This window comes from Lotus japonicus, chromosome 3 (genome assembly GCF_012489685.1).
Source record: "Lotus japonicus ecotype B-129 chromosome 3, LjGifu_v1.2".
NCBI lineage: Eukaryota > Viridiplantae > Streptophyta > Magnoliopsida > Fabales > Fabaceae > Lotus > Lotus japonicus.
Genome location: NC_080043.1, coordinates 38,542,013 through 38,555,063, shown reverse-complemented (window position 1 = coordinate 38,555,063; position 13,051 = coordinate 38,542,013). Strand labels below are relative to the sequence as shown.

General features: G+C 40.9%; 1 protein-coding gene across 1 annotated transcript; it reads left to right on the top strand.

Annotated features, from left to right (window-relative positions):
• Positions 1–5,624: 5,624 nt before the first annotated feature.
• Positions 5,625–6,407, top strand: LOC130744104 (uncharacterized). The gene has a single exon (XM_057596297.1). The coding sequence runs from the start codon at positions 5,625–5,627 to the stop codon at positions 6,405–6,407; it is 783 nt and encodes a 260-aa protein (XP_057452280.1).
• The last annotated feature ends 6,644 nt before the right edge of the window (positions 6,408–13,051 follow it).

Sequence of the window (13,051 nt, the reverse complement as noted above, 5' to 3'; positions counted from 1 at the left end):
TGATTTTGTCATTATCATTCTTTTTGTTGGACCTGACCCTGCTTGTTTGCTATGTGTTTATTTGGGGGGGGGTAGATGGTCGTGAAGAAAATGGCGACGACTCATTCTTGGGAGTTGATGCTACATGACGAGCCACTACAGATGACGACTACACTTCTGATGACGACTACACTTCTGATGAAGAGGAAGAAGATAAAGAGGAAGGGGCCAAGGATATGGTTGGGTTGTGAGACATCCATTTTTCTTTTGGGTTGAGAGTACCGAGTTTTGGAAGTATTGAACCATTACTTTATTTTAGTTGAGATAGTTTAACTTGATGTAATTTACTTTGAAGTTTTCTTCCGGATATTTATTTCATACTCTTTTCAATGATTAATAAAGTTTGAGGTTTAGGTTGATGTTTATTTCCGCAAGTTTGAAATGGTTAAGTTTCGAGAATTTTGTAAAATTGAACTTTTATCATTAATTCAAGATTAATAAGTGAATCGACGAAAACTCTTTATGAAAATTGGTTAATTAGTTACTGTGTAACACTCGAGAAATCGGGGCGTTACATGGGCTATGAAGGTAGAGAACACAACATGAGACTCATCCTTGCGGGTTAGAAATTTTACCCATGTCCAGCGGTTATAGTCATCAACAATGACCATCCCATATCTCTTGCCACCTATAGAATCAGTTTTCACTAGTCCAAACAGGTCGATATGCAGAAGTTCCAACGGCCTTGAGGTTGAGACAACATTCTTTGTCTTGAAAGGGACTTTTGTAAATTTGCCTTTCTGACATGCTTCACAAAGAGCGTCTGAAGAGAACTTTAGAGTGGGTAAGCCCCTGACAAGGTTGAGCTTACTTAGCTGAGAAATCTTTCTCATACTGGCATGCCCTAATCGTCTATGCCATACCCATTGCTCCTCATTAACAGAAAGAAGGCACTTCATATTCTGAGCTTCCAACTCAGATAATCTAATCTTATAAATGTTGTTCTGCCTCTTGCTGTTAAACAGAACAGAGTCATCGATCTGACTTACAGCCCGGCAGGACTTTTGATTGAAAATAACATCATAACCCTTGTCAGCTAATTGACTTATAGACAATAAGTTATGAGTTAAGCCGTCTACCAATAAAACATTGTCAATGCATGGACTACTATCTACACAAATAGTACCAGTACCAACAATTTTACCCTTCTTGTTGCCACCAAAGCCAACTTCGCCTCCAGGCTTAAGTTTTAGCTCTTGAAACATACGCCTTTCTCCCGTCAAGTGACGCGAGCATCCACTGTCCAAATACCATGATTGGTGTTTCAGTGGAGCTATCAAGGATATCTGCAACATAGATAATCTTATCCTTAGGTACCCACTTTCTGGGTCCTCTCTTGTTAGTTACCCCAAAGGTTCTGATCACCTTGGGCTTCTCAACATGATAATGTAAAGGAATTTTAGCATGATATTTAGACATGGAGAAAGTTCCCTTTTTGAGAGGGAGGTTAGCAACTTTAACAGGTAAAGGTTCAGGCAATATAGTACCAGAGGGAAGAAAGCATTCATATAAGGATTTAGCCTTAGGCATAGGAGGCTCATTTCTATTAGGTTTAGAATAGCCAATGCCATGCATTCCATTTCTGCTTACGCCATAGATCATTGAAGCCATTAAGCTTCTGTCTACGCTTTTAGCCAAGAATCTTTGAAAGGATTTTTCATATTTAGATTCATGCTTACTATCAGAGGCATCACAAGCAATTACTTCTTCTAACTTAGCAATTTGGTTCTTAAGCACAGAGTTAGAATTCACTAAAGCATGATTATCATTTTTCAACTCGGAAATAATTTTCTCATGTTCAGAAGGAGTCTTTGAAGCAGCAGATAAATCCTTTTTCAACTTTTTATGCTTAGTCAGTAAGGAGTTATACTTATCCATAATATCAGACAAAGCATGTTTTAGTTCAGAGGTTGAGAAAGAAGCGAATACCTCATTTTCATCGTCTGAGCTAGGATCTTCTTCTGATGCTGAGTCAGAGTCAGTTGCATCCTTTGACTCTGCTTCTTTGTTTTTGACAATAGCCATGAGCCCTTGAACTTCACCATCAGAGTCAACGTCCTCTGACTCTGATTCGTCAAAAGTCACCATCAGACTTTTCTTTGTTTTGAAGTGCTTCTTTGGCTTCTTGTCCTTTTTCAGTTTTGGACAGTCACTCTTGTAGTGCCCTGATTCTTTGCACTCGAAACATGTGACTTCCTTGATTGAGGAATTCTTCTGCCTGATGAATATTCAGACTTTCCTTTGGCCTTTCCAAAGCCTCTGTACTTGCTCTGCCTGTGCTTCCAGATACGGTTGAGCCTTTTTGAGATCAGAGTCAGCTCATCTTCATCAGAATCTTCTAATGCTTCTTCAGATTCTTCTGCTTCAGCTTGAAGAGCTTTTGACTTTTCAGATTTAGCCTTCTCAGATTTGGATTTCAAGGATATAGATTTCTTCCTCAGATCTTGCATCTCTGAGCGCTTCAGCTCATGACATTTCAGTATGCTGATGAGTTCTTCTAAACTCATACGCTCAACATCTCTTGTAAGCTCTATTGAGGTCACTAAAGGCATCCAACTTTCAGGAAGACTTCTGATGACCCTTATGACAAGATCTTTTGTAGTGTAGCTTTTGTTGAGAGGTCTTATTCCAGCTACCAGCAACTGAAATCTGGAAAACATATCCTCAATGGACTCATTTGGCTCCATGATGAAGGATTCATACTTCTGGATCAAAGATAGCGCCTTTGATTCTTTCACTTTCTTGTTTCCTTCATGAGACATCTTCAAAGATTCAAAGATGCCCTTGGCAAACTCACGATCTGTAATATTCTGGTACTCTTCATAGGAAATAGCACTAAGAAGAATAGCTCTAGCTTTGTGGTGCTGTGAGTAGAGCTTCTTTTGCTCAGCAGTCATCTCTGATCTGAAAATCTTCTTGCCATCTGCATCAACTGGACGCTCATAGCCATCCACAATGATATCCCAGAGATCTGCATCGAAGCCCAGAAAGAAACTTTCTATTCTGTCTTTCAAATATTCGAATCTTTGACCATCGAACATGGGAGGCTTTGCATTGTAACCATCTTTTTGCATCTCACTGGTGGTAGCCATTTGTTTTTCACACCGGCCCGGATCACTGAACATTGTTAGGTGTGGTAATCAGAACTTGTGCTCTGATACCAATTGAAGGTATGAAAAACGGTAGAAAGGGGGGGTTTGAATAACGTTTTCAGAATAAAACTTCCACCTTAAAGATTTTAGCAAATCTTTCGAGAACAAATAAAGTGCTTAAGATAAGAGATAGAAAAGCACACAAGGATTTTATCCTGGTTCACTTGATGAATCACTCAAGCTAGTTCAGTCCACCCGTTAAGGTGATTTCTTCCTTCTTAGAATGAAGGCAATCCACTAATCAGGTAATTGTTACAACTGCACTTGAAACCTACAAGTGACTAACAATACACTGACTTAGCTCACACTAAGATTCACTCTCTTAGTCTTCTCTAGGATCCGATCAACCTTGATCTCCTAAAGGTAAACTAAACAACTGTTTAAGAAAGATTGTTTACAAAGAGATTGCTTCTAAAAAGCTTGTAGTAAACACAATGAATTCAAATATGAGAGAATGCTTAGAAAGTTTGAATATAGATTGCGCGTGTGAGATTCTTCCAACCGCATCTTTCAATCTTCAGCCTCTATTTATACTCCAACGATTAGGGTTTGAACGCTGCATGGGAATGCTATCGTTGGGGGGCAGATCTGGAATTTCCAACTTCTGTTGTGGCTGAGAATGTTAGGTTAGGTCGTCAGGATAGTACATTTGCTTTTGTACTTTGGATAGTGACTTGAACTTTAACCTAGTAGACTTCTGATTAGAGGAAAGCTTCGTGTTGGAACTTGTGAAGCTCGTTGATCAGAGTCAGAGGGAAGCATGGATCCTCTGACCGTTGTACCTTCTGATTCTGAACTCAGAGGGAATTACTCGGTCTTCAGAGCCATTTTGCTTCTGGACTTCAGAGTCTCCACTTTTCAGCTTCTGGATCTTCAGAGTCTTCTACACCATCAGAACATCTAAACCTTCAGGGTGTCTGGATTTTCAGAACGTCTGGATCTTCAGAACTGCAAGTGAGTTGAGTCCGCATCAGAGCTTGATTAACTTCAGAACTTCTGAAGCTTTTCTACTGTTCAGATTGAACATAGAGATTGCGAAAGCGTTGCTTGGGTCACTCTTTAAGCACAGTGCTTCTGATTTGTGTGAGGTAATATTAAGGCCAGAGCCTATAAATAGCACACTCAGAAAAACACGTTAGAGTACCATAATTGTTCATACTAAAATGTTAACTTGTAATCATCAAAACATAGAGTTGTACTACTCGATCAAAACTTGATCTTACACCGGTTAGGTCTCCACGTGATAACCATGATTTAGTCATGAGATAGGGATTGACTGTGTGGGTTACCCTGAGTGATTTGTGGATGGACCGGGTAGGTCTCCACGTGACTTGGGTTGACTGTGTGGGTCCCCTTGTGATTGTTCATCTGCGGATGATCGAGATTGGCCAAGGTGTTTTGGTGGGTTGTGCGAAGTGTGGAATCCGTTAGCCTAACTGACTAACCAATGATGAAATCCTATAAGAGACAATAATCCTTATGAATGTTGATTATTTACTATGATTATATGCTTTTGCTATTTGACCTGACCTTGCTTGTTTGTTACTTGTTTATTTGGGGGGGGGGGGAGGGTAGATGGTGACCACCACGACAGTGGAAGCTATCGTGATCTGGGAGATGGTGCTGAGTGAGCCTGAGGATGACCGACCGGCTCTGGGAGACCGACGGTTCCGGAGTCCGGAGAGTCTACGCCGGCGATGCGGAGCTCATAGGAAGGGACATCCATGGAAGAGTCGAGTTACCGAGACTTCGGAGGTCATCTACATTTCTAGCGATGATGAGGAGTAGAGTCGAGATTTTCACATGTGGGAGTGTCCTATGAGAGCTACATCGGATTTTACTTTTATTTTTCTCTATTATTGGAACCTTATTTATTTCCGTTTGGAGATCATTTATGTATTTTGGTATAGGGCTTCGCCCTCGGATTCGGAGTTATGTTTTGGATTATTTTCCTCATTTTAAGTAAAGGTTATTTTTAATCAGAAATGCAAGATTTATTTATTCCGCAAATTCGTTCGTAAAGTTTCAAGAGTTTCGCAATAATTGAGTTTTTATCATTATTTGAAGATTAATTAAATGAACGACGAAAATTCTTTGTGAAAATACACGTGATTGGTTACTGTGTGACACTCGAGAAATCGGGGCATTACCTTGTGGTATCAGAGCTCCGGTTGAGAAACCAGAGCACTAAAAGTTTTGGGTTTACGAGTTTCCGAACTCGTTGGTGTTTTTGTTTTTGATAGAGATGTTTTCAAAGCTTCACGGTCAGATTGGGTAGACTTGTGTGCTAAGATGTTTGCTTGGCTGTGATTGTCTGAATAGTATCATTGCCATGATACTTGAGATAGATTATTTATTGTATACTTAGATATTTCTTTTAATTGAGGGCACTGACATTGGGTTGTGGTTCTATTTCTAAGCAGGATTTTCATCATGCCTCCGAGACAGGACCCAACCAATGTTCAGCTTGCTCAAGCAATGGCACAGCTGGCTCAGGTGATGACCCAGCAGGCTGCCACTGCTGCTGCCCAAGCCGCAGAACAGCTTCAGCGGGAAGCTGAAGAGAACACCAGGAGGGCTGAAGAGGATGCCAGAAGGGCACAGAGGGCTGAGAGGGAGCTGGCACAGGACCAAATCCGTATGAGGACTGACTTCAACCGCCATGGACCACCCAAGTTCCAAGGTGAAGTTGAACCCGAGAAAGCTGATCTGTGGATTCAGGAGATGGAGAAAATCTTTGAGGCTCTCCACACTCCTGATGCTGAGAAGGAGAACTTGGCGACCTTCATGCTGAAGGGCGACGCTGAGTACTGGTGGAGGAGTGCCAGACAGTTGATGACTGATAACCATGTGGCCATCACTTGGGAGTCTTTCAAAAGGGCTTTCATGGAGAAGTACTTCCCAGAGACTACCAAGCAAGACATGGAGAATCAATTCCTCAACCTGAGGCAGGGGTTGATGACTGTAGGGGAATATGCTGCAAGACTGGAGACCCTGTCCAAACACTTTCGTTTTTTCCAAGTGCAAGTGGATGAGGCATACTTATGCAACCGATTCATGAGGGGTTTGAGGAATGACATTGAGGAATCAATGAGGCCATTGGGAATCAGAGTCTTCCAACAACTGGTAGAGAAAGCCCATGAGGTGGAGTCAATGAAGAATCGCCAGAGGGGCAAGTCTGACGGCGGAGGTCTGATCCGTTCTGGACAGAGATAGACTGGAAGATTTTGTAAGATCAAGTTTTGATCTAGTAGTACAACTCTATGTTTTGATGATTACAAGTTAACCTTTTGATATGAACAATTGTGGTACTCTAACGTGTTTTTCTGAGTGTGCTATTTGCAGGCTCTGACCTCAACTCAATCTCACACAAATCAGAAGCACTGTGTATAAAGAGCTACCCAAGCAACGCTTTCGCATTCACCATGTTCAGTATGAACAGTGGAAAAGCTTCAGAAGTTCTGAAGTTATACAAACTCTGATGTGGACTCAGTCACTAGAAGCTCTGAAGATCCAGAAGTTCTGATAACCAAGAAACACTGAAGGTTCAGATGTTCTGATGGTGTAGAAGACTCTGAAGATCCAGAAGCTGAATAGTGGAAACTCTGAAGTCCAGAAGCAAGAAACTCTGAAGGCCATGTTCTTCCCTCTGAGTTCAGAATCAGAAGATACAATGGTCAGAGGATCTGTGCTTTCCCTCTGACTCTGATCAACCGGCTTCACAAGTTCCAATATGAAGCATTCCCCTGATCAGAAGTCTCCTAGGTTTAAAGGTCGCGTCGCTATCCAAGTACAAAAGCTACTGTACCTTCCTGACGACCTACCTAACGTTCTCAGCCACAGCAGAAGCTGGATTTTCCAGAACTGCCCTCCAACGGTAGCATTTCCCATGCATCGCTCAACCCTAATCCTTGGAGTATATAAAGAGGCTGAAGACTGAAAGAAACGGCTAGAAGCATTCACATACGCAAGACAATCTTAAACTCTTCTAAGTTTTCTTTCATCTGAAATTCATTGAGTTTACTATTAGCTTTTTAGAAGCAAATCTCTTGTAAACAATCCTTTGATAAACAGTTTGTTTAGTTCCTTTAGGAGATCAAGGTTGATCGGATCCTAGAGAAGACTAAGAGAGTGAATCTTAGTGTGAGCTAAGTCAGTGTAATTGTTAGTCACTTGTAGGTTTCAAGTGCAGTTGTAACTTTTACCTGATTAGTGGATTGCCTTCATTCTAAGAAGGAAGAAATCACCTTAACGGGTGGACTGGAGTAGCTTGAGTGATTTATCAAGTGAACCAGGATAAAATCCTTGTGTGCTTTTCTATCTCTTATCTTTGGCACTAAAGTTCTCGAAAGATTTGTCAAAATCTTTAAGGTGGAAGTTTTATACTGAAAACGTTATTCAAACCCCCCCCTTTTCTACCGTTTTTCATACCTTCAATTGGTATCAGAGCGCAAGTTCTGATTACCACACCTAACAGTGTTCAGTGATCCGGGCCGGTGTGAAAAACAATGGCTGCCACCACCAGTGAAACTCAAAGAGATGGTTACAATGCAAAGCCTCCTATGTTCGACGGTCAAAGGTTCGAATATTGGAAAGATAGACTGGAAAGTTTCTTTATGGGTTTCGATGCAGATCTTTGGGATATTATTGTGGATGGCTACGAGCGTCCAGTTGATGCAGATGGCAAGAAGATCCCAAGGTCAGAGATGACTGCAGATCAAAAGAAGCTGTACTCACAACATCACAAAGCAAGAGCAATTCTTCTAAGTGCTATCTCCTATGAAGAGTACCAGAAGATTACAGATCGTGAGTTTGCAAAAGGCATTTTCGAATCTCTGAAGATGTCTCATGAAGGAAACAAGAAAGTCAAAGAATCAAAGGCATTGTCTTTGATCCAAAAGTATGAATCCTTCATCATGGAGCCAAATGAGTCCATTGAAGAAATGTTCTCCAGATTTCAGTTGCTTGTAGCTGGCATACGACCTCTCAACAAGAGCTACACAACAAAAGATCATGTCATAAGGGTCATCAGGTGTCTTCCTGAAAGTTGGATGCCTTTGGTGACTTCAATAGAGCTCACGAGAGACGTTGAGAATATGAGTTTAGAAGAACTCATCAGCATTTTGAAATGTCATGAGCTGAAGCGCTCAGAGATGCAAGATCTGAGGAAAAAGTCCATAGCCTTGAAATCCAAATCTGAAAAGGCTAAGGTTGAGAAGTCAAAAGCTCTTCAAGCTGAAGAAGAGGAATCTGAAGAAGCATCAGAAGATTCTGATGAAGATGAGCTGACTCTGATCTCCAAGAGACTCAACCGCATCTGGAAGCACAGGCAGAGCAAGTTCAAAGGCTCTGGAAAGGCAAAAGGAAAGTATGAGTCCTCAGGCCAGAAGAAGTCTTCAATCAAGGAAGTCACATGTTTTGAGTGCAAAGAATCAGGGCACTACAAAAGTGACTGTCCAAAGTTGAAGAAGGACAAGAAGCCAAAGAAGCACTTCAAGACAAAGAAGAGTCTGATGGTGACATTTGATGAATCAGAGTCAGAGGATGTTGACTCTGATGGTGAAGTCCAAGGACTCATGGCTATTGTCAAAGACAAAGGAGTAGAGTCAAAGGAAGCTGTTGACTCTGACTCAGAATCAGAAGGAGATCCTAACTCAGACGATGAAAATGAGGTATTCGCTTCTTTCTCTACCTCTGAACTGAAACATGCATTGTCTGATATTATGGATAAGTATAACTCCTTATTGTCTAAGCATAAGAAGCTGAAAAAGAACTTATCTGCTGTTTCCAAGACTCCTTCTGAACATGAGAAAATTATTTCTGATTTGAAAAATGATAATCATGCTTTGATCAACTCTAACTCTGTGCTTAAGAACCAGATTGCTAAGTTAGAAGAAATTGTTGCCTGTGATGCCTCTGATTGTAGAAATGAATCTAAGTATGAAAAGTCTTTTCAAAGATTCCTAGCTAAAAGCGTGGATAGAAGCTTAATGGCTTCAATGATCTATGGCGTAAGCAGAAATGGAATGCATGGCATTGGCTATTCTAAACCAATTAGAAATGAGCCCTCTGTGTCTAAAGCTAAATCCTTATATGAATGCTTTGTTCCCTCTGGTACCATATTGCCTGATCCTGTACCTGCTAAAGTTGCTAAAAACCCTCTTAAAAAGGGATCTTTCTCTATGACTAAATATCATGCAAATATTCCTTTAAAATATCATGTTGAGACACCCAAGGTGATCAGAACCTCTGGGGTAACTAACAAGAAAGGACCCAGAAAGTGGGTACCTAAGGACAAGATTATCTATGTTGCAGATATCCTTGATAGCTCCACTGAAACACCAATCATGGTATCTGGACAGTGGATGCTCGCGTCACATGACGGGAGAAAGGCGTATGTTCCGAGAGCTGAAACTTAAGCCTGGAGGTGAAGTTGGCTTTGGAGGAAATGAAAAGGGTAAAATTGTTGGTACTGGTACTATTTGTGTAGATAATAGTCCATGCATTGATAATGTGTTATTGGTAGACGGCTTAACACATAACTTATTGTCTATAAGTCAATTAGCTGACAAGGGTTATGATGTTATATTCAATCAAAAGTCCTGCCGGGCTGTAAGTCAGATCGATGGCTCTGTTCTGTTTAACAGCAAGAGGAAGAACAACATCTATAAGATCAGATTATCTGAGTTGGAGGCTCAGAATGTGAAGTGCCTTCTGTCTGTTAATGAAGAGCAGTGGGTATGGCATAGACGGTTAGGGCATGCCAGTATGAGAAAGATTTCTCAGCTGAGCAAGCTAAACCTTGTCAGGGGCTTACCCAATCTGAAGTTCGCTTCAGACGCTCTTTGTGAAGCATGTCAGAAAGGCAAATTCACAAAAGTCCCTTTCAAGGCAAAGAATGTTGTCTCAACCTCAAGGCCGTTGGAACTTCTGCATATCGACCTTTTTGGACCAGTGAAAACTGAGTCTATAGGTGGCAAGAGATATGGGATGGTTATCGTTGATGATTATAGCCGCTGGACATGGGTAAAGTTTCTAACCCGCAAGGATGAGTCTCATGCTGTGTTCTCTACCTTCATTGCTCAAGTGCAAAACGAGAAGGCTTGTAGGATTGTGCGTGTCAGAAGTGACCATGGTGGAGAGTTTGAGAATGACAAGTTTGAGAGTCTGTTTGATTCCTATGGAATTGCACATGATTTCTCTTGTCCCAGAACTCCTCAACAAAATGGTGTTGTTGAGAGGAAGAACAGAACTCTTCAGGAGATGGCTAGAACCAAGCTCCAAGAAACTGGCATGGCTAAGCACTTTTGGGCAGAGGCAGTAAATACAGCATGTTACATTCAGAACAGAATCTCTGTGAGACCAATTCTGAATAAGACTCCTTATGAATTGTGGAAGAACATAAAACCCAACATTTCTTATTTTCATCCTTTTGGCTGTGTTTGTTATGTTCTCAATACTAAGGATAGATTGCATAAATTTGATGCTAAGTCTTCTAAGTGTCTATTACTCGGTTACTCTGAGAGATCTAAAGGTTTTAGATTTTATAATACTGATGCTAAGACTATTGAAGAATCTATTCATGTTAGATTTGACGATAAGCTTGACTCTGACCAGTCAAAGCTAGTTGAGAAGTTTGCAGATTTAAGCATTAATGTTTCTGACAAAGGCAAAGCTCCAGAGGAAGATGAGCCAGAGGAAGATGAACCAGAGGAAGAAGCTGGTCCCTCTAACTCACAAACTCAGAAGAAGAGCAGAATCACTGCAGCTCACCCTAAGGAATTGATTCTGGGCAACAAAGACGAACCAGTCAGAACCAGATCTGCCTTCAGACCCTCTGAAGAGACCTTGCTCAGTCTGAAAGGATTGGTGTCCTTAATTGAACCCAAGTCCATAGATGAAGGTCTTCAGGACAAGGATTGGATTCTGGCCATGGAAGAAGAACTGAATCAATTCTCCAAGAATGATGTTTGGAGCTTAGTGAAGAAACCTGAGAATGTCCATGTTATTGGAACGAAATGGGTATTCAGAAACAAGCTGAATGAGAAAGGAGATGTAGTCATAAACAAGGCAAGGCTAGTTGCTCAAGGCTACAGCCAGCAGGAAGGAATAGACTACACTGAAACATTTGCTCCAGTAGCAAGACTGGAGGCAATCAGACTGTTGATCTCCTTCTCAGTAAATCACAACATAGTTCTACATCAGATGGACGTAAAGAGTGCCTTCCTAAATGGTTATATCTCAGAGGAAGTTTATGTTCATCAACCCCCAGGTTTTGAAGATGAGAAGAAACCAGACCATGTGTTCAAATTGAAGAAATCACTCTACGGTCTGAAGCAAGCTCCCAGAGCATGGTATGAGAGACTTAGCTCATTCCTTCTGGAGAATGAGTTTGTAAGGGGTAAAGTAGATACAACTCTTTTTTGCAAGACTTATAAAGATGATATCTTAATTGTGCAAATTTATGTTGATGATATTATATTTGGTTCTGCTAATCAATCTCTATGCAAAGAATTTTCTGAGATGATGCAGGCTGAATTTGAGATGAGTATGATGGGAGAATTAAAGTACTTTCTGGGAATACAAGTTGATCAAACACCAGAAGGAACATATATCCATCAGAGCAAGTACACTAAAGAACTTCTGAAGAAGTTCAATATGCTGGAATCTACAGTGGCCAAGACTCCAATGCATCCTACATGCATTCTGGAGAAAGAAGATAAAAGTGGTAAAGTATGTCAGAAGCTCTATCGTGGCATGATAGGTTCACTTCTATACTTAACTGCATCTAGGCCAGACATATTATTTAGTGTTCACTTATGTGCTCGTTTCCAATCAGATCCAAGGGAAACCCACTTAACTGCTGTTAAGAGGATCCTAAGGTATCTGAAAGGCACCACTAACCTTGGCTTGATGTATAAGAAAACATCAGAGTATAAGCTTTCAGGTTACTGTGATGCTGATTATGCTGGAGATAGAACAGAGAGAAAAAGTACTTCTGGAAATTGTCAATTTCTGGGAAGCAATCTAGTCTCATGGGCAAGCAAGAGGCAATCAACCATTGCACTATCAACTGCAGAGGCAGAATATATCTCAGCAGCAATATGCAGCACTCAGATGCTTTGGATGAAACATCAGCTGGAGGATTATCAGATCCTTGAGAGCAATATCTCAATCTATTGTGATAACACTGCTGCAATCTCATTGAGTAAGAATCCTATCTTGCATTCAAGGGCAAAGCACATTGAGGTAAAGTATCACTTTATTAGAGATTATGTACAGAAGGGCGTACTTCTTCTGAAGTTTGTTGATACTGACCATCAATGGGCAGATATCTTTACAAAGCCCTTAGCAGAGGATAGATTTAATTTTATTCTGAAAAATCTAAACATGGACTTTTGTCCAGAGTGAAGATGGATCAGAACCTCTGACTATGATACTTCTTGATCAGAAGATGTCTAGTCCAGAAGGTAACTCAATCAGAGTGTGTGTACCCACTGGTACTGACTCTGAAGCTGAGACAACAACACGTGTGTCAGTATTTCTGATGCATAGTTCCTTGTGCCCGTGTGACAATCTGTTATGATTGCGTGTAGATATGCTTCTCTCCTGTGTGTGATTTGTGTATTTTACTGTTACTATCTATCTTTAATTTTCAACCGTTGATCTTAAAGTGCTTTTTGAATCAACAACGGTTATTTGCCTAAACCCACTATACACACACGATCTCTTTCACTTCCGGTTTTTACTCTCGCTCTCTCTGCTTTTTCAAAAACCGCTTTTCTCGATTTCTCTCTCGATCTCTCTTCATCTTTCAACCTTCATCTTCTACCTCAAACCTTCAACCGCTTTCAAAAATG

Excerpts from the sequence above, each read along its gene's own strand:
- LOC130744104 (XM_057596297.1), top strand. The coding sequence starts at position 5,625 with ATGCCTCCGAGACAGGACCCAACCAATGTTCAGCTTGCTCAAGCAATG.